Source organism: Capsicum annuum, chromosome 3 (genome assembly GCF_002878395.1).
Source record: "Capsicum annuum cultivar UCD-10X-F1 chromosome 3, UCD10Xv1.1, whole genome shotgun sequence".
Lineage (NCBI taxonomy): Eukaryota > Viridiplantae > Streptophyta > Magnoliopsida > Solanales > Solanaceae > Capsicum > Capsicum annuum.
In genome coordinates, this window is record NC_061113.1 from 52792629 (window position 1) to 52815605 (window position 22977).

Here is a 22977-nt window from a genome sequence, read left to right on the forward strand (position 1 = left end):
CATAACCCTGAAATATTTTTTTCTCATTGAATTCAACCACAGTTTGCCTATTGATTCATTCGTCGTGAAGTTTGCTTATGTGCAATTGATTTCTTGTCTTAATTTAATTGCTTTACAGTTTTTGTATTGATAATAAGTCTTTGTAGAATGATATTCAATTTTTATTAATTTATCATTTATCGATCCCGCATTATGTATGTTTTCGAAAGCAACAAATAGCGAAATCATTTATTAGCATACAAGAAACATAAAAAAACTAGAGGAGTTGGCAGGGAGAAACTATTATCACTCTCCATTTGTTTATCGGTCTAACATTTACTCATCAGAAGTTCGTATTGGACCTAATCTGATGCAGAAATAACTGTACAAGCATTCATAAGTTCAAAATGACTGGCATTTGAACTACCTAAGCTCTTGAGACATGCAGATTTATGCTAGATACCAACCAAGAATAATAAAAGGAAAGCTGCAACTCCCTTCCTAACAGGAAAACCAAGGAACAGATGACCCCAATTCAATCATCATAAATAACTTGGGAGAATTTTATTTTTTTTTACAAAGCAAAAACAGGCCTGCAACTTCCCCTTTGCAATCATTTAAATGAAGTAAAGCCAAAATGAACTGCACTCATCTGCCCCTAAAGTTAGCTGCATCAAATTTCAGCCAACATGCTGTTCCTGGCAAAAACTTGCACATCTACAACCTCATTATACACTGTCAATTACCGTCTTATGTACAACAGCTTGAAGAGACCCACCAATCTTCCCCATCCCAAAAGCCAAAATCCCTCTACAATGACCGACAACAACATTCGCGACCAACTTGTTCCCGAGTCCTACATCTGGAGCCACTAGGCACTTGCACACGAAAGAACATATGCTTCATGTCTTCCGGGAAGCGCCAATACACACATCTTCTGTTTCCTTGGATCTGTTCCAAGCCATCAATCTAACAGCCATTACTATGTGACGTGGAAATCACGAATCCATGCTGCTCCCCGAGCAGAGTGGAACCATTCAGGCTGTCCTTTAACTGCCCCTAAGAAGCAAAGTATAGTTTTAGAACACAAAACACACCTTGCTAATCCCAGAATCACCCCCGACCAGTCGTCGTTTTCAAGCTCTCTTCAGAGAGTGTCCACGAAAGCAAATGTCCTCCAGAATCCCCACTTAATAACTGTTTCAGATCACTAGTAAGGTGCAGGGCTGTTACAGGGTGCTTGTGAAACTTTAGTACCTTGTGAAGGATCAACCTATACTCTGGCACTCTATCCCCGAGTCCTAACCCTCCGGTAGGATTGCCACTTGATTTGCTTTGGGCACTGTCCTCACAAGAGCAATGTACCATTTTCCAAATTTTAATGGCTCCACTCTGGTGGCCTGAGATATACCAGTTAGTTTCCATCCAATCAGAGAATGTGCAACCAGCAAGCGAAAGGATGAAGTCTGACGGAAGCTGTGATGTGTTGATGACGGCAAGGCACTCCCCATTTATGCTCCAAACAGCAAGCATTACACCGGCAGCAGTAATAATTTCCCCAGTCAGATCATTCACGTAAATCGCTGAAACAGGAGCAGGTAACTCAGGAAGTTGCCTAACAAAAACCATGGAGCTAAGGTCCCACAAGATAACAGTGCAGTCATCCGATCCACTCACAATCATCATGTACGGCTGGCTTACTTGTAAGCATGTGATTTTGCCTGTATGAGCACAGAGAGCCTTCTCCAACTGCAAGCGCCTTACAGAACGGGGTGCCTCTTTACCAATCCTCCAAACACAGACCAATCCCTCGTCAGCCCCTGTAACTAGAATATGGCCGTCATGACTAGCACTGGCACACTGTATCTGGTTCCCTCCATGAAGATTCTCATGAGTGGAGAGAAGCCTATCTTGATCATAACTCATAAATCTCAAACTGCGGTCTGGAAAACCCCAGGCAACATATTTAACGAATGTTCTAGGCTTCAGCAAGGTATTTGCCCCTGCCACAAGAATTTTGTCACCAGAAGTGACAATCTGAGATATAGAAGATGAGGTTTTACGAATCTCGTGTGGAACAAGATGCTGAGAGTGCTTCAAAGGGTGAGGAGGAAGCTTCCGATTAGTTCGCCTCTTGACATGGGGTTTCAGGAATAGTTGTTTTGGTGTTTGCCCAAAGTGATTAATTTGAGCAAGAATTGAGGCTTTCATTGCTGGATCACTAACCGAGTCGATGTCAACACTGCCTTCATAAGTGTAGTGATAGAACACATTAATCGCTTCTTCAGCTGCCTGACAACAACAAAACATTTACAGCTTATTTTTCTATTCATGAAGAGTGTCATATCAACAGGGGCAAAATAATATTCGACTCTCAACATCTCACAAATCATGTGAAAAATGGTAAAAAGAATGGAGTAATTTATCCAGGAAAAGCAACGACTTGAGACAGAAAGACGAAAAACTTGACAGTGAAAGAAATGATCGGTGCTCCAAGCAATATTGTTTGGTGATTGGAAGAAATTCAAATTAAAGAAAAGCATAGAAGAAACGTATGTGGGCTGTACGGAAAGAGAAACAGGAAAGCTTTTGATGGAACAGAAAATGATTTTACACATTCAAGGAGTGACCTCTTATACCATATTTATTTCTGGTGCACCCATGAGGTTCCTATTGTATACAAGATTGGATGTCATTTGTAGAGAATCATACGTTTTTTTCTACTTTTTGGTAACTTCTAGGATATGGGTGTCTGTTGCCGCCTTTCATTAATAAAGAATATTACTTGACTAAAAAACAATAGAAAGAACTCGTTTGCACATACGGATGAAATCAGAATGCAATGAAAGAAGAAGAGAACATGTAAGCACTTACTTTCCCTCTCTGTTTGTAACCAAAGATTAGGTCTATCCAGTGATGCAGATTCTCTGAAACATAATCAGACTCCAGTGCTTCTCTATGCTTTTTAATAAACTCTCTAACACTGCCTTTAGCCCATGGAGGCAATACAACATTGCCAACCTGGTGAAAAAACACACAATATTAGGAGACTTACTGGATTAACATGGAAGTAGTTGTTCTATTTAGTTAAGTTACTTCTCATAAAAGGAGGAATAACTAAAAAGAATACAGAGAAGCAAGACAAACCTTCTCTCCTGACTGTTTCTCACCAAGGTCAAGATCGAACATATTCTCCAGGAACTCTGGCATATAAAAGAACTCAGGAATTAATTCTTTAACATCTGAAGTATTGCCTTTCCCTGCAGCACTCAGCCATGTATCCTTTATATTATTGAAAAGACGATCAGCATGATCAAATTGGCCACCCTGCAGCTTCTGATTTTCAACGCTGAAAGGGGGTAGACGTATGAGGTAGAATAGGACAATTCCAGCGCTGGAGTAGTGAGAACCATAATGGAATTTGGGAACCTCGGGATCATCCCAGCTCTCATATCTGAAACATGGACAAATGTAAAATACAGAGTCACAAATATATTAAATGAACAAAAAGAGCATAAGATTCCAACAAAATGCAAACTCAACAGAATTTCTAATTGAGTGGTAAAAGCAACAACCTTTTTCTGAACTCCTCTTCACCTTCTGCTGTTTGACTGCCCATTGGTTTATCAAGATTTCGGAAAGTTTGGGGATCGGAAAAGTTCAGATTCTCACTCTCATAATCCGCTAAAATCCAGGGGAACACAGGATACTGGGTGAGATCACTATAACCACGTCCTGCGAGCGTGTTGAGGTGCATGAGGTACTGGAAATTGCTAATTTCACCATTTTGCCATCTCTTAGAGAATGAGTTTGCCATAACCTTGAAAAGACGGCTCCCTTCATTGCTATCTGGTTTTACGGACCCTGATATTGTTGTGTCCAACCTGTAAAATAGGCAATGGCGTCCTTGAAGCTCAAACACTTGTCAAACAAGTGACACAAAAGCCAAGCATATATTAAGAATGATTAAAGCAAAAAGATTATTCAATTAAGCGCAAAGTCAATTGATATAACCCTGTATTTTTTAATCACAAAAACAATTGACAACTGGTACGCCAAATCATTAGGAAACTAGCTACAACACTAAAATAAATACCATCACAGCATTACAGAAAAGAGCCATGTGGGTTGGAAGCTAAGTATAATTAAATCTTTGGTGATCGTATTGACGAGTAATCCAAATAAGAGTGGAACCAGCAATTCAACTGTTAGACACGAGAAGCAGAAAACTTGAGCAAATTAGAGGTAAAACATACATGGTGTTTCTGGGAAGATTCAGGGCCACCAAATTCTTGAAAACCTCTTCTCTCTCCTTTTTGTGGAAAACCAGAAGATCATTGCAGCCATCCATGCTAAAGATCTCAATGGCGACAGGCCGAAGTTGATAATCACGCTTTAAAATCTCATGAACACTGTCAAGCTTCCACATATGCCAAAGATGGGGCACATTACCACTGGTACAAACCTTTTCCTTTCCCCAAGCGCCACCATTATATGCCCATGCCCGTCCCCCAACATAGGCCTTTGTTGTTGCAGCCCAGGAAGAACTTGACTTTGAGTGGGAGTCCAAGCTACACGAGAAGTCCTTTTTTACACCTAAAGCCTGATCAATGATAGATAGATCATCTTCACATCCTTTTTCACATATGCACCCCGAGTCATCAATGTAAAAATTCTCAATGATGTACAACGATAGTTCTCCAATCAGAAATATACCATCATGTTTATCAAGACCAACCACTCTCTCGCAGTTATATTTGTACTTTATCCTCTCAAAAGGTTCCAAATGAGGCCTAATCAAGTATTCACCATTATCACTTAGTTCCTTCTCCGGTTTGTCCTCCATCGTTCTTGTTTCATCAGCTTTTAGAGAAGAAGATTGCCTGGGAGATCCTAGATCCGACTTCTGTTGAACACACTCAGTTTTTTGAATGGAAGCACTACTGGACTTGGGTCCAAGACCAAGAGCAGAGCTGAGACTTGTTTCATTAACGCTACTATCATGGTCGTCATTCCATCCAGTTCTACTAGAAGCTGCATCTCTAACATCATCCGAGTCTTTGAAAATTGATCCATTATAAAGTTCACTACTGAAAGAGTCCTGTTGAGGATTGTCACTCATGAGATTGAAATAAACATCAGACTCACCATCAGAGGCATTAGTTTCATTCTCAGTCCTCTCCTTTGGAAGTTCTAGTCTTCCTAACTCAAATTGTCCAGTCAGAACATTTTGGATAGTGTCAATTGTTAATTTGCAACGCTCGAGCTTCTTCCGCATCCTATATGGACCTTCAATGGGGCAAAGTTGCCACTCAGGCTCTTCACTATGAGTGGACTTGGCCAAGGGGAAGATTCCTCGCTCATGGACAAGTTGTTGTAGATGAGTCTGCCACTCACTCTCTGCATGTAGCACCCAACCATACTTATCCTGGCGAATAACTCTTAGTTCAGTAGCCACTGCATCGCGAACCAACTCAAGAGCAATTCTTCGTTCATTTATCTGCTCCCAATGTCTTCCATCCAACTTCGATATCTCCTTTAATTTCCTCCCCATTTCTCTCTTACGTCGACCATCCATGCCTTTAATCCTAACCCCAGGAAACTTAGCTGACCCAGTAATAAACTGAACCCACATAATGGCAGCAGACTGCTCCAACACTTTATTAACTTCATGTTCAGAACTATGAAGCCACTCAAAAAATGCAGGTAAGTTTCCAGTTAAGAGCTTGTCAAACCCACCATGAAGAACATCCAAAGGAGGTCCTTGATTCGGTTTAGAGACAAGAAAGTCTTCAAGTGCAGCCCTTCGGTGAACTAGGAGATACTTGAGAATATCAATAGCCATGTTCTGTGCAAGACGCCTATGATCGCGAAGAAGAGAAATTAGATTTATGCAAAGACAGCAATTTAAATCCGTGTCAACGTTGCTGGGACAAAATATTATCCTTCTATTAGCGACTAGCAACTGTAACACCGTGCAAACATCAATTCCACTATCCTCCGAGGATGGGTTCAAGGGCACTCTTTTCTTTGGCTCCACTTGCAAACCTAAAGAAGAAAGTAGTTCATCTTCTCCAATGGTTACCAAGAACAATGGGAGGAAAGAGAATAAAATCATTCTGTTCGTGTTCTTCAGAATCGCATGTACATAAGCATCCAGTTGCCTACTTCCTCTACCAATAGACAGGATTCCTTTCCCTGTTGGCGCAGCTTCTTCAACACGCCCATCCTTATTAGCCAATTGTAGCATAGATAACAAGAACTCCAGAGTCTTCAGTACACCAGCAGGCCGAGGAAAAGCACCCATATAAACTCTATCCACTATCAGCCAGCATAATGCTTCCAAGTTAAGGGACCAACGGCCCTTATCCAACTTTTTCTCATCTTCCTCATCATCCCGCAAAAGACGCCTTTCGAGGAAGTTCAGTAGTCTACTGAGGCAGAGTTCCTGAAATACCAAGACAGATTCAGCATCAACATACAAAGGAGCACTCTCCAAAATACCCTCGATGACAGGTACTGCCTTCACTTGTTCAGTTACCAAACCAGACAAAACTTCCGCCATAAAATCAAGAACAGCTGTAGCTCCAGCGGAGCATGGCCCTCCACCATACCCACAGTCGTCCACCTCAAGAAGCAAATTTGAATCAATCACAAACATTATGTTTGCAGAAGATTGTCCTTGAGAAGCAGATTTCATCTCAGGAGAGAAATCTGATTCACTGATAGATGCAGCAGACTCAATCAAGGGTGTTGATGCTAGGTTGACTTTTGATTCACCTCCCAGCCAAGATGTCATCACTGGAGACGTGGAAGAGGTTTGCGGAGTTCGGGAGTAGGATCTCTCCGACAATACAGGAGATTCAAACATATTAAAGGATGCCAAACTCAGTGAATCAGTTTGCTGGACAGGATCTACTGTGCTTTTCATATCGCGGAAGCTAAGATGATTGCTGCTGGAGGATGTGACAGCAGACACACGGTCAACAACATCATTGTCTGTTGTTGCAACAGCTTGCGCTTCTTCCTGTACTGCTTTGTCTAAACCTGGCTGCGATGAAGTAACATCAATATCTGTTGTACCTACATTGTTCGGCACATTGTTCGGCATCGCTGGCATATCTTCAGAGCTTGTACTAGTCTGTCCCTGTGGAAAGCTTCCCATACTTATAGAGGTCTTGGCTGACTGTTCCTGTTCGTGAGGCAAACTAGAAAAAGTATTTTGGGAGCTGCTAGTTTCATCACCATCATTTAAGTTCTTCTCTTCCACTGTTACAGAAAGATATTTAGCCATTTTCACAGCTTGTGCAGCCCTACATGTTGGAGAACACAAAATAAAAAACAAGCAAAGAATTCCTTCAACATAGTCAAATATAAAAATAACTACAGGCGTACAGGAAGGAAATTTCAAATGAACCTGATACAAGAAAAATAAAGGTCGATGCAACTTTCAAGAAATTCTGCTCTTCGGCAAACAGCTGAGAAAGGAAGACACATTTTTGCAAGATCAACCATGAACCTAAGGACAGAGGTAGCAGCAGCAGGTGCTGCAGCCTCACCACCCATCAGCCGGGCTGCATAAGTTTTGTGCATAAGGGCTTCACCCTGAAGCTCTCCAGCTATGTCTGTATTGTCGTCTGCCAGCTCTGCTACAACTCCAGCACTGATCTGGGAAAGGTTGCCAGTTTGATGGGCAAGCATTGACTGCATAGACAACCTATCAAAAGTTGCCTTTGCCATAGCAATCACAGATTCCAACAGCTCAGTAAATTTCAAATCTCCATATATGCCATCACTTGGCATTAGGGCATGAAAATCTAGCATCCGGACTTCAGGCAGTCTTGGGTATACAGGCTTGCCGAAAATAAGACAAAACAGGATATAGTATATATCAGGGGAATCATAGAAACTTGGAAGAACTCTTGCCAAACCTTGATAGCCTCCACTTGAGCGAAATTTAAGTGCAAATGTTGGAGAAGACACAAGGCACACACCAAGAAGAGTCATGACCCACCTCATACTTGTAGGATGAACAGCTTCATCAAGAAAATAAGTTATTAATTTTGATGAAACAATTTTGTGCCACTGCTCAAGCAAATCCTCTGATTTTATCGTCACTTGCAGATCAATCAGCATCTCAAGTAACATGTTCCTTACAATAACATGCTTTCCCATAGATTCTCTCATAATTTGATGCCTTGATGTTAATTCTGGTGGATCAAATGTCATGATCACAAATCTAACCACTTGTTCCAGTTCAGAGGGTAAGAACCCATCTTCCAATATAACACCTAACAATACAACTAATTTTTCTAGCACCGGTACTTCCACATCACCTCTTTGCAAAGTTACAAGTAAATGTTGAACAAGGTTAATTCTGCGCAGAATTGTCAGATTATGATTCCTATACCAGTGCATTGAAACCAGATGCTCAAGGAAGCCCAGTAAAGCAATCTGTATTGGAATTGGGGCCGTTACCCAAACAGTCCAGTCCAACAAAACATGCTCAACCATATCAGCATTTGAAAGAACTATGCAATTAGATGTCTCAGTTGGCATTTCAGCATTTTCGAGCTCAGAAATATGACTCAAGGAATCTTTAGGTGCAGAAAAATCATCCATGTCTCCATGAGATCCAACTGAAGAAAATTCTTCCCGGAATTTGGACAAAGTAAGGTCTTCAATGCTTCCCTCATTGACGGGCGTGGTAGGTGGCAGTGTCTTCTGGGAACGATAGAACTTCTTTGGTTCAGAGAAAGAGGCCTCACATGCGGCAATCTGGAAAAAGATTTCAAGCGATTGCATGTCAAATAATGGCATTCGCCGGTGCAAGAAGAGAGCAAGCAAATGGTATCCCCTGTAATTATGCATGTCTCTAACATTCTGTGGATTTTGATGAAGAGCACAAGCAAGTAATGTCAAAGCCATGTGCAGCATGTCCCTTGTTTCAGCTGCTTCTACAAGAGCTAGAATAACAGCCATGCCACCAATGGGACGGATTGTCTCACCGATAACACAATGCTTGCAAATATAGACATCCCCAATAAGTCGTCCAAAGCGTGGTATGCCTGTGGATAATCAGGATTTAGGAAACAAAAGAGAGAAAGCTGATGAAATAATTTGTAATTCTCACTTTGATTTTTGATATTTACCAGCAATAAGCAAAATAAGGATTAAATTAATCTACTCACCTCCAATAGGAGAAGCAGCAGCTGACATTGGATCAACCAGATTGAGCACAGAGTATGTTCCAGAAGCTCGAAGTAACTCTGTACTTGTCCCATCAAATGCAAAAATGAGCTTCTTACCAGAAAGTTGAAGGGAGAGGTTCCCTAATTTGTCCAAATCCCAAACAAATCCACTCCGGTCACACTGAACACTCCCTGACTTTCCTGCATTATCAGGCTTTTGTGGATTAGGAGCCAGAGGTAAGTCGGCATCCAAAGAATCTAAAATTGCCATGCTACCACCACCGCAGGCCTGATTAGGAACAAATTGCAACAAATCTGTATCCTGGAAGAGACCCCTATACCCTCGTCCAAGAATATACATAAAGCAGATTGAACCAGGGGAAAGAACTTCTTCAAAAAGATAGCAAGATCTAAGCTTCCATGACAAGTCACTAATCCGTGCACACACAACCGGGGTACCAACAATCACCTGCAAAGACTTGCCAGCTGGAGAAGGAGAATATCCTAATCTACCTGTGTGTCTTAACTTTCCATTGAGGTAAACATAAGCAAAGCTAGACTGAAAGAGGCCAGCCAGCGCATTTGGTTTGCTATGCACAACAGCGAGGTGATGCCACCTTCCTTCCTCCATTTCCAACCCTGAAAATGACAAAGAGGAAGAATTGCTAGTTGCAAGAGTGAGAACACCATCCTCCTGTAGACGAAGTTCAGCATAGAAAGTGTTTGAACTGTCTACTGCTCCAACAGAAAATATCCTCAGGGCATGTGGCCCATGATGCTGCCCACCTACGCCTTGCCCCTTAGTGTGTCCAGTTTTTGAAGCATCATTCTCCTTCGCCTGTGACTTGATTAAATTTCGGAACTGAAACCAACAAACAAAAGAATAACCAGCAGCAGGTGGCCAAGATCTTTCTCCCAAGGGCACTTGGATTGAAGCACTCCCAACCTTGCTCATGTTCAACTCGACAAACGGTGCTAGGGAGACATCTTCTGAGGCCATATCCTCTGTAAGAATCAACCTTTCCATCATATCAACTAGATAACGACCAGAAGTGGCCAGTCGCATCTGCAGAATGTATCTAACAAGCACTCGAAGTTCAGAGGCAGATAACCTGTCATCATGACTATTGTTAGTTTATGTATCTGCACACTAAAGTAAACAACAATTTCCAGCAATGTAGGTCCTTATAGGAAGCACAGACAACACTTTAGGTAGCACAGATATTACATATCCAAGGACAGATGACGAAAGTATCTGAAAACAAAATAGGCATGTCCATTCCTCAAATGGTTTTAAAGTCAGAACCTCAGCTCATTCATTTGGAACACCCTCGTCTTTCTACAAGACAGAGAAAAAGACACTGACACCCTACACAGTTTCCTGCAGCTTTCTCAGCTTCATTCATTGTTGCGGTACACAATCTGATTGGTCATGTACTTTTGCTTTAAATAAGGATGGAAAGCTAGATTGAGCAGAGTTTGTAGAATCACATCTTTTTGTGGATTCTTTACCTTTTGGTATACCCCTTGTATACGGCCATTTGCCATGTTTAATGAAAATAATTTACTTGACCGAAGAAAAAAGGATAGAAAACTAGAGAAAATGGATGATTTTGGTGATTGTTAAGAAATGGACTTTGAACTTTACTAAACCTTCAAAAGTTAGCTCATGAGGTGAGGATTTCCCACGGACAAGGAAATCCACATCCCACCAATGTGGGACAATTCCACAACCCCACCTACATGCCTAGGCCTGCAAAGTGAAGCTTGGACAACATAATTTGAGGGCCCAAAATTGGGAACCAAGCATTGGGATGTGTCAAGCAGGATGTTGGACCTAACTCAACCTCAAAAGCTAGCTCATGAGGTGAGAATTGCGTAAGACCATATAAGGAGACCAAGAAATCCACGTCCCACCGACATGGATCAATTCAACAACGATGATTGTGTTGACATAGCATAGAAAAATTTCAACCAATGAGTCTTTCATTTTTCATAACACTGGGTTAGACTTGGCCGGCCACAAGGATTATACTTTTAGTTTTATTGATAGTATCTTTGCATTCAAGATGAATGAGCAATACCACTATCTGTACAAATATATGAAATATATTGAGTGCATTAATTAACCATTGCCATTGGTGTGATAATCATTAAATAATTTCTGTTCAAATACATTAAATACGGAGTATACGCCATTGGTTTGATAGTCATTAATCTAGTATCCCTTGTTAACTTGAGACAATTAAGAAATTACATATGCAAATTAAACTCCTTTAATCTCATCACTAATTTTGCACTTATTCAAATTCTGTGTCTGTGTCCAACACGAGAATACTCTACATCTTTATGACTTGGTCAATAGTAGTCGAGTGTCATTACCTGTATGCCCCAAGAACTTCGATGATTTTCAAAGCGTGAGAAAGTATCGGCGATGACCCCGATAGAAAGGGGTAAATTGTTTCAAGGAGAAGCTCCACACAACCTGACGAGCATCAACTGTTAATATGGGACTAGAACTGAAAAATTGACGAGAAGTAAAATCTCTTCTTACCAACAGATGTAAGGTTCTCCTGGTTATAGGAGCTAGCGCGGGCCAGCTTATCAACAAGGTTTAGTACCTCTAATTGCAACTTTGGAGTAAAAAGCAACAAAGCACGCAGGAGCACCCTAACAGCACCAGCATTATACACACGTTCCATGTCAGGGTCAAAAGTTCCAGATGAGGTAACTAGAATAAATCCAGTTGTTTCCTGGTCGGAGGCATTAGGTAATGTGGCACCCTCTGAAGTCATGAAGGGAGGAAGCACTAGCTCTAGAGCAAGCTCCAACAGTAGCTGTACAACTTGTCGTTCACAATCAACACTAATCAAACCAGATTCAGACAGAAGATCATAGAATGTCTGGGAAGATATGACTGCGTGCAACTTTGTCCTGTTAATAGTGTTATCACAAACAGCTGCTGTCATTAGACGCAACAAGTATGTGAACACTTTAAAGTAAATTGTCAAATTCAACTGATTTGTGGGTTCTCCATCACTTTGAAAACCATGAAGTGTGGTCAATAAAAGAGAGAACCCAGTGGCTTCACCAAAGACCCTCTGAGCTGAACTATTAATTCCTAGAATGCGCCATAAAGCTCCAAAAGTGTCACATTTAGCATCATTATGAAGTGTGTAATGAGTTCCCAAAGCACTTGTAATCATCCCACTTTTTGAAATGTCAACCAGTGCTCCTAACTCCTCCGGGTGGGCCTGACGAAAACAGATATCATCAGCTTTGTTTGCAGCAAATGCTCAAAGCAAGACATAATCTAGGATCAAAAAATATGCAGAGGAACCAATCCAACTTATATGACTAACAAAAGATGTATCAGATATACACTCCAGTATGAATTGTAATCTAATATTACAGTACAAGGGAGGAACTTATAAGCTAAGAGTACTATTCTAGCAACTAACTGCTGAAGAGGTAGATTGCCTGAAACTAAAACTTAAAGAGATAGCAGCTACTTTAGAAGCCACCATGTGCTTTCAAGAATGCCAAAGCTACTTGTAGGTTAATATAACAGCTCAATAATCTTTATTTTTTCAAGTAATTTTCATCTCTGTCTGCAGCCTCTTCAACAACATACCGAGTGAAATCCCACAGGCGGGGTCTGGGGAGGATAGAGTGTATGTAGACCCTACCCCTACCTCATGGAGGTAGAGAGGCTCTGCAACTTCTTCACACTTGAAAAAGCATATTGACAATAAGGAAACATAGTTATATCAGCAGGAAATTTATATTCCAAAAGACTGCATGCTAAGCTACCTGATCTGAAATTTCACCAATGGTACGGGGTTCACTCCATCAACTAGGGAAGAACAAGTATTCAGAAATAATACAGACAATATTCATCAAAGTAAGATCCATCAATTTTAGGGGCACTTGAAAGTTTATTAACTTTTAGAATTGTAATTCGCGGAAGTAGGGTTTTTAAGAAAGCAATTCTAACGTTTTTATAATATTATTTCATAAAAATCCCAGCGTAACACCAAAGGGTGTAGCCTAGTGGTTCAATGAAGTTGGGTTGAGCACCATGAAGTCTCGGGTTCAATTCCCAAAAGAGACAAACACTAGGTATTTTCTTTCCATCTGTTCTAGCCTTGGAGGACAAAGTTATTGGGTACCTGTTGCTGGTGGGAGGTGGCGGGTATCCCATGGAATTAGTCGAGGTGCGTGCAAATTGGCCCAGACACCACGGTTATCAAAAGAAAAAAAAATCCCAGCACAAAATATATAAGAGCACTTTTCAGTAAAAGTTAAAGATTCTACCTGTGCAACATCTTCAATAATTAAGCATGACAAGACCCTAAGGACCCCTGGACGATGAATGTCAGATGCCAAGAGAGGGAGTATAGCAGTCACCCCACTAGCTGATCGGAATGATGTTTGATTTACTTCTGCTTTCTTCAACAATGAGACCATACAGTCCCAGGCAACTCCCACTGTGCCTTCAACTTCAAAAAGAAGGAACTTCCCTGAATCAGATTCTGCCAGTTTGGGTGAAGAAAGTATAGCATTCTTACTGTCCAAGTGTTTCTTAAAGCTGCTTGAACTTGAACTCGATTTCCTCTCTAAATGATTAGGGTCATCAGCATGCTGCTCCGAACCACAAAGAAACTTGTGCTGTTTCAGATCCTCCAGCAGAACCTCCAATACGCCAACTTCCCTTAGAACTTTCTTGTATTGTTGATCGAAGGATAAGAGTTTTACAAAGAAAGACAAAATTGTATGCTTCAAATCGGGGGTAATTGGTTGCTGCAACAAACAACAAAGTGAAAGCAACTCTTGCTCAGGTATACAATTTACAACAGTCACAGCATATTCAAGTATCTTCAAAATTATCTCTTGCAAGGATGGCGGAAAGCCATCCATATTAAGGATCAATAGAGGCACGGTCCGTAACTGCTGACAAAGTTTGTAATTGTCAAGATGGCTTGAGAATATTTTAAACATCCTGTTGAGTACTTCACCCTGCAGAGCCCTGCTATCAGCCTTAAGAAAAATGTCTTGCAACATCTGAACAGCTTCCAGGTCTTTAACTTTGTCATTATCCTTATCCCAGATATCATCAACAATTCTGTCAGAAGATGACGTACGATTTCTGCCATGCCCACTAGGCTTAACATGAGTAGCTTTTGAAGCTTTTAAGCCAGATGCTCCAGAAGGACCAGTTTGAGCAAGATTAACAAGCACATCAAGTAACCTAGAGAGTGTAGGGGACACATCTTGTGATGCCTCCCCTCCTTTTTCCACTAAATCGCTTTTACCAACATGATTAGCCAAATGTGGATAATCTGAAGTAACTCCTCGATCAGGAAGGAACTTAGAATGGGAATTCTGACCACCTTAACCCTTTGCGAGAAGTAAAGCAAACTGAACCAAGAACTGATAGCCATGAGCATTGTGGATATCCTCCCTAAGCCTGATACCACCAGCCTCTACAAGTCAAAGTTTTCTAGAATCAGCAACAAAGACAAAAAACAAGGGCAAAAAATAAGGCTATGAACAGATAAAGGACACAACAGATCATTTTCTGAAAGTATAGTCTGCTTCAGTCTGCAGAGTTGCAGCCTAACATTCAAAGTGGAAGTTTCAAGCACTCAATAATCACATGAAGACATTGACTACAAGAAGAAAGCAAGCGGGTTACCTGGCCTATAAGACAATTCAACACACTCAAGAAGTAAGTCCACAATGCTCATCGTATAGGCAGAATCTCCACAATCAGGGTTAAAATCCTTGACAGCCAAGAGAAGAACTTTTATCTGGGGCATCAAAGATGATGAGCATCAGCAAACAAGTGCAAAGAATATCAAATTTCTAAGTACAAACAGCGCAGTGCTACAGGCTAATAGCCCTGAAAACAATGAGAATAGATAATGATGTAATACACCAACTTCTCCACACTATTCTGACGTCCATTTTACAAATGATATTCAGTAAGTCACCAGGAAAAAAGAAACTAATAAACAACATACCGGGTGAAATCCCACAAAAAAAAAAAAGAAAGAAGGAAACTAATCCCTGACTCTAAAAGAATGAAAAGAGGCACATTGCTCATGTAAATTATTTATAGTATTTCGAGCGCTGAACAAGCTCAAAGTGATTCCTTAGTTACTAAAATCAGAAAGAACAAAAGAAAAAGAGACTTCACACTGAATCATGGCACTACGACATCCAAGTTAGTGCACCCAACTTAACAATCTAGCCCTGGACATCAATGTTTCAAATAAAAGCATCATCAACCAAGTGTTCACTGTGGTGCTACTAAATTGTGCATATTACCCTCTGACACAAACCCCACAGAAAGACTAAGCATACAAAGGCTTTAGATCTCTTGACAAGTCCAAACAAGAGTATTTCAAAGCTTTCTGAAGAAAATGCAGACAATACAAGGGCTTCTGAATATTAATCCATTTGTTATCAGATATTATTAAGCCTTCAGTGTAATGCTGGGATAGCTTATCTTGAATCTCAAAAGCACTCAAGAAAGGACTTCAGAAAAGGATGCCCAAAGTAATTTTTCAAGAAGCTATCACCACAAGTAATTTTTTCCTTCTTGAGTGGAGAAAATATTCCCAAACATGATGGTTACAGATTGATTAAGCTTAACACCTAAGGGTAGAGAATTCCTATGAAGGACTTCTCAAAATGAAAATTTGTTGTTTAGGACCCAGGCCTCCTTGCGGAGAGACTAGGATTTATCTACACGTAAGAGAAGAATAACCCCCGCGGAGAAACAGACATACTTATCAATGTTACGGTCTAAAATGATTGGACCAAATTCTTATCCAACATATGCGATAATAGCTTGCATTAACCTTTCAAGAACAAATACCAAATCTAAACGAAAATAGAAGAGACATCCAAATGTACAGTTAATTTTCATATTCACAACAAGAGATTTTTAAAAACAAGCTGAGGTTCACTTTGGATTTGTTTTACCATATTTCATGTACATCTCAAATCTTGAACAACAAATCAATTAAACAACATTTCATCAATTAATGAAACAGCTATCCCAGAGTCTGGTAAGAGCTTGTAAATGCTCATGAAATTAGTGTACCACCTTCAGAGAGAGTATAGATAAATCAAACGAGCGTATGCTCTGGAAAGCAGGATACAGAAGTTGTTTTAAGCCTTATCTAACCTTATTCATAGCTCATCAAAGCCAAAAAAAGAAAAACGAAAGAAAAGAAAGAAAGAAACTTCCATTTTGCAAATGGCAAAAAGGTAACAGAAAGAACTCTATAAGATTACAGCAATCTATTTAAACGCATTATTAGCTAGAGCACAAGTTAGAAAGGCATACCAAATGATGCTTCCGAATATACTTGGCAGTGCTACCATTATCATTACCCAGAAGAAGACCAAGTATCTGGAGAGGAAATAATACCGAATTGAAAGAGGGATAAACTGAAATTTCATCTTATAATTGAAAATGAATTACCCCCACTGCTTCGGCATTGTGAATCTCTTTTACAGCTGCAAAGATTAATTTTTACCTGCATAGCATGTCTGTGTAGCTGAATGGTATGCAGCGGCACCAGGCCTTCCTTATAGTGAGAAAAAGCAACTAAAGAACCATTGGCAACCATTTGAAAAAGTAACATAAGGGAGTTGTCTTCTATCAAACTTTGTGCAGCAGAAGGATGGGCAGCCAATGCCTTCATAACATGTACCACACTTCCCTCAACCTGCATGGATGAGAATATCTGACCTCTGAAAACTCATACAATGAAGCAAATGAAGTGACAATATTCAAATTTGGTTCAAGAAGCTTTGATTATCCTCAAACAAATCACAGCTCTTGGATGCATAATACAATGATTGTGTTGAACGGCACAGACCCAAAAATTCTAAAAGTTATTATGTAGGAAGGTACCTCAAGCCTGCGGCTCGACTCCACGTTATCCTTATTTTCCTCTGTCTGTAACAGCTCCTCATCATTACTAACTTTTTGCCTCAGATATCCCTCATTAGGACCAAGAAGAGAGTTGAGAATATGAATGAGACAGCACAAGATTCCAGAATCAAGGAGAGATTGTTTGTCGACAGGCTGTAGATACATATATACTTGTTACAATTGGGGAAGTTTGATTTACATCAAAGAACTAAGTTTCTTGTCTATCCTCTCATGAACCTAACTCAGCACTCCATCCCTAAGTTGCTCATACTCGGGTGTGGATCTAAAGGTTCATCACATTAACATAATGATTCAGGGGTATGGATCCGAGTGCAGATACAGGTTCTCAAATATAGCCAATAAATGTATATTACGACATATAAAGTATATATCTAGATTAATTAAAGCTATAGAATTTAAACTAATAGAGTTAAAATTATTTATAAATATCTAAACAGAATTCCATAAGACATCTTGTATATACATATATATGACAAACCCAAAAATCAAACCACATACCCAATCAATCTATACTTCTCGATCATATACGTAGTCAAAGCACTCAAGGTAAGTTGACCAAAACCATTGTGTATCTCACAACCCACACCCATGTTGTGTCGACATGGGCGTGGAAGGATTTTGAAGAATCCGAGTAACATAATCCATATACGACTGAAATTTAGACTGCAATATTGAGTCACAAATTTACTACCTTGATAAAAGCATATATCTACATTTAAGATATGCCAATTTGATGAAAATATTTAACATATGCCAATGACATTTAATGAATCAAATTACCTGAAGTCAGAATACTATGAAAATTCATTAGCATGAACTAAGAGAGTAATCAAAATATTAAGAACTCAAGAGTCTAGAGGACATACACCAGAGACAAGGACCTCTATCGCATACAACAGATTTGCACCAGGCCGGATGCCATCCTGCTTTATAATAAAAACATACATCCATGGATAAATAAATTAAACTAGGAATGGGTTCAGAAGGGAACATGAATTTCAGATATTAACAGAAAGTAAACCACCTTGGTGACTTCAGAGAAAAAGTTTAACACTCTTTCGACTTCCAAAGATCTTATTTTGCTACTAAGTTTCAACTTTTCAATATCTGTTACAAAAGCTCTTCCAACAACAAAGGAAAATATGTGTGTCTCTACTAACCTGTAAAAAGGAACAAAGCACAGGTTAAGAACCATATGCTGACAGCAAAATAAAGCATAAAATAAAATCATCACTGTCTCAGTGCATTTGACTGTGTTAGACTAAATAATAACTTAACCATGGGCAGCTTTAATTTCATTTTTTTCCAATGTAGGAGAAAGAGAGATATTGACAGCTGTGCTGATTGAGGTGCATAGAATGGAATGGAAGTCAAAAACAAATTGCACAAACAGCTATAAATACAGTTTTCATACATAGTAATCAACAGTGCTACATTTGCCTGTTGCTTCACTAATCTACAGAAAACATCAACAGTCAAGTTCAAGGCCTTTTCCTTCTCCTGAAACAAAGAAAACAAATGACCAATCAACAACCTCGATGAATAGAGTAGGCATTACTTTGTTTCATATATGTGTGTGTGTGTGTGAAAATAACCTTTTCCGAGCTTGAGGAGCGGAACTCTTCCCAATATCTCTTAAAATCCAACTCCAGTTCATGTTTGTCACTGCTTAAAATAACAGAACAAGAAAAGTGTAATGGAAGGTTAGATCTTAAGCTCCTTAAACATTATTCAACCGGATCTTATTTCACACGAAAAATCACTTCAAGTTAACCTGCAAGATCGTAGCATAAATCTCTTTAATAAAAAAATCCACATGATTGGAGCAACTTACAACAGGTTAAACACAATATAGCTGGAAAAAACCATTGGTGTGGTGACAAGATAGTTACAGCAAAGATCATTCCACCTCTAAGGAGATAGAAGTGATATAGGACTAACGTACTTTGTTATTTGCAACACTTACTATCTGTGATAGTGATTATACAAGTTTTTCACTCAGTAGTGCAACTAAGAACAGGCAAACACTAAACAAAAGTCCAATTACCACTTCATATACAAAACACTATTCAAGGAAAGACACAACGGTGGAACCATTCAACTACAAATCCCTTGAAACTTAGAAAATGGTCTTCAAAAATGCCCCATATCATCATACCCATAATTCGGGCCACAATGTCAATAATTTAATTTTACAGCTTCACTTGGTGTCTACAATCATTTGATTCACCGAGGCCTATACAGGAAAAAATAGAAATCCAGCGACAACTACAAATTCACGTTGCAAGGACAATAACTCTCAATTCACTTTAGTTTTGCCATCAAGCAAGTTCTGGTATTTTGCCACATATGTTTCCTATTAGTAAGTTAAGACTTCTTCCCATTAATTGGTAAGCAACAGAGACAAAAATGCTCTAGGGAAAATCTTTCCTATTCCAGTTTCTTTCTTTTTTTTCTATTCCAGTTAACAAAGGCAAGCCAACAGAGACAAAATGCTCTAAGGAAAATCTTTCCTATTCCAGTTTCTTTCTTCTTCTTTTTTCCATTCCAATTAACAAAGGTAAGCCAACAGCAGTGTTTCCTTACTTGTGAAGAAAAAAAGGCATACACCAATTTCATCTTAATATCCACTCTTTTGTAAGCAGCTCTCTGATACTTTCTGGCACTCTTGCAGATTTAAATGATTTATCAAAAGCCAAGAGAAGGTAGGGACAATTAAACAATTGAGCCTGAACAGTCATTAGGCCTTTGTTATCAGTCTCCATAGAGCAATTCTTTCCACAATTTTGATGGAACAAAAGTCATTGAACTAAAGATTGCACAAATTGCATGCACTTGATGTAGTTTGTTTGATTTGCAAAAAGACAAAGATGTCGCATTTATCACTCATTGATAAATTTTTCCAGTTAAAACTCCTTTGTCAAAGCGAATCGCATTATAAAGTGCACTAGATAAGCAAAACATGACTCGCAACAAGCCAGACAGCTTTCAAGCAGCAACTTCATGTAGCACCCGGAACCCTTTGCTCAAACTGAAACAGGCTTACTTTTTAAGAAAAACTAAACCTCAATCCAAATTAGTCGGGCTTGGCTATACAGATAAATGGTTACTATCCTCAGTACTCCCTCTGTTTCATTTAACTTGGCACTCCCCCTATAAAAAACATTTATTAAGGGTTTATTTTACTAAACTAACCTTATTAATTATACTTTGAAAATCTAAATTCGACTACTAATACTTTATAAAGTTATTGAATAATAGGGATAGTATTGGGAAAAACAATAGTAAATCTCTTTTAGATTTCACAAATTAGACGAGTAAATTGAAACAAGTAGTTTTAGTAAGGGGCCCAAGTAAAATTAAACGGAGGGAGTACAAATGAAATTCAATGGGAAATAATTCTGATCATTAACAGGTTAACATTAACAAGCTCATTTCAACAAAATGCATTTGTAATTCATCATCTGAACAAAGATCATTGCACTCCTCCAATAATCAAAATACGCAACAATATTAAAAACAGAAACGAATAATTTAACAAATTACAACACGAATATTATTGAAGGATGACAAACCTGGAAGGGGAGTAGGTGAAGTCATGGATAGGAAAAGAAACATTGGTATCACGAAAAGGCGAAGAGGTAGAAGATGAAGGAGACGATGCAGCAGAAGGAGATTGAGCAGCGAGACCGACTTTTTCTTTGAAGTCTTTAAGCAATGTTGCCCATTTCATCGTTTTTCCTCAGCAGATTTCTTCAACCTGCAATACTCATCAAACACCTCGTCGTTCCACAGATCCAGAACCTTCTAGGAGATAATAGATCTCTCCTTAGCTCAAATGTGATCGAGATAATAATAAAAATAACATTCAATTAATTGATTCAAAGCAGCAAGATCTAATTAATTAACCAAGTTTAATATTTAAATTGTAATTATAGTGAATATGATCTAGCTTGTTGCTGCTTTGAATATGTACGTATATATATATTTTTTTTTCCTGGGAAATATTTGATAATTGTGTCCTGAAATAGAGGGGGAAGAAAAGGAAGACGAAGAAGGAAAGAAGAAAAATGGCAGAGAGTTTTCTTTTTCTTTCTCTTTCTTCTTTGTTTGCTTGATTTCGGACGGCCTCTCCGCGCCTTGTTTCTCGCTCTAAAGTCTGCTCCTCTCTTTTTCACTTTTTAATTTCTCTCTCTATCACTAAACATTAATCGCTCCTTAATATTCTCGAGTTTTCTCCCTATCTGAAAGTCTAAACTCTAAACCCTCTTCTTTCATAAATCTCTTCTTTTTTCTTGTTTTTTATTTACCACGTCATGAGGTGGGGTCTACGTATACTAGCTTTCCACGTGGCTTCATGAGATGATTAACCCCGACGTGACTGCCTCTCATCTCTTACCCCTGCATTTTAAATTTTGAAAATTAAAAAGCATATATTATACAGTATCTCTCTTTTTATTTTAGCGTATTGGGGTGCGAGTACCACGAGTATTATGTTCAAAAAAAAAATTTTAAAAAAAATGCTACGTTTCAAAGTACTCAGCATATTTTTAATTTGCATGTAACTCAAGAAATTAGGTATTTTTATCATCATATTTTTATTTTTTTTTAATCATCTCTCTTGATCTCTATTTAATCAATGAAAAGTATAATCTCTTTTCAATAAATAAAAAGTGTACTTAGAATAAAATGAGAAAAATATACGCAATTATGTTTTGATTTCTAAAATAACAAATAGAAATAAGAATATTATTAAAATAAAAAATAGTTTGATCCATGAGAATAGTATCGTGATAAAATATGAATAAGGTACATTAGATGAAATAACTTAGAATAATAAAAAAAAATTACACGCTTTCTATAATTCTATTTTGATCAGTTTCTATTAAAATTATAATTTTGATATGATTAAGAGGAATAGAACAAGGGACAATTGTTCGGACGTCACAAAATTCGAATATGTGGTGATATTGTTCATATAGTGTTACCAAATATTTTTGAAAAAAGGTTTAAAATATTATAAAACATAATACGATAATTATTTTATTATATACGTCGAAAACTGTTTTCTATTCTGTTCTTTCCATCTTTTGGCAAATGGGTTTTGTCCCTTCGACTGCGTGCATTTTGCTTTTTTAGGTCTTCGTCGATGCTTCAAACTGAAGGAACTAGGAAGCTGGCATTGAAGAGTAGTTGATTATTGCTAGCTTTCAATATTTTTCTGTCTATGCTTCCTGTATTTCATTCGTTTCATTTTAATTGATATATTTAAAAAAAAAAAAAACTAAAAATGTATTTTACTAAATTAATCTTATTAATAATGTCTGAAACTCTAAAATTAGCTATTATTACTTTCTGTAGTCAGTTAATACCAAGGCTAGAAAGAAAAAAATATAATAAAATTCTCTTAATTTTATAAATTGAACAAATAAATTAAAATATTTACTTTTATTATATGGGTCAAATAAACCGAGAGGAAGTATGTTCTCGTAGCTCTAATTAACTATCTGTACTAAGATTGCCTAATTATTCTCATGAAATGAATAATACTACCAATAACAGATTTCAAAGAGAACAATTAGCAATTATCATCATTCATCAATGTGTTGTCTTGCCTTGTGTCTTTGAAATAATATCTTTGGGAATTCCTTTTTTTATGTGTTGGTGTTTTATATGACCGACATAAGACTCGATTTGTTATATATTATGGTGGTTCAGTGAGCATCATATTAAATATACAACTTATTTTAATCAATTTCTCTCATAATTGAATTTAGTGTATTTTTACAATCTAGTAATTAATAAAATTCTAATTAATCGAATATTTTGCAA

General features: G+C 38.4%; 1 protein-coding gene across 1 annotated transcript; it reads right to left on the minus strand.

Moving 5' to 3' along the window:
• Positions 1-504: 504 nt before the first annotated feature.
• On the minus strand, positions 505-21404 carry LOC107863841 (protein SPIRRIG). Its single transcript, XM_016710000.2, is given in 19 exon segments — positions 505-2271; positions 2854-3000; positions 3127-3433; positions 3555-3863; positions 4236-7292; positions 7397-9047; positions 9171-10282; positions 11553-11655; positions 11725-12424; positions 13488-14656; positions 14869-14983; positions 16531-16596; positions 16724-16915; positions 17104-17277; positions 18012-18068; positions 18170-18305; positions 18560-18645; positions 18741-18810; positions 20721-21404. Coding segments are annotated over 19 exon segments (10788 nt in total). The 5' UTR covers positions 20879-21404; the 3' UTR covers positions 505-1092.
• Between the last annotated feature and the right edge of the window lie 1573 nt (positions 21405-22977).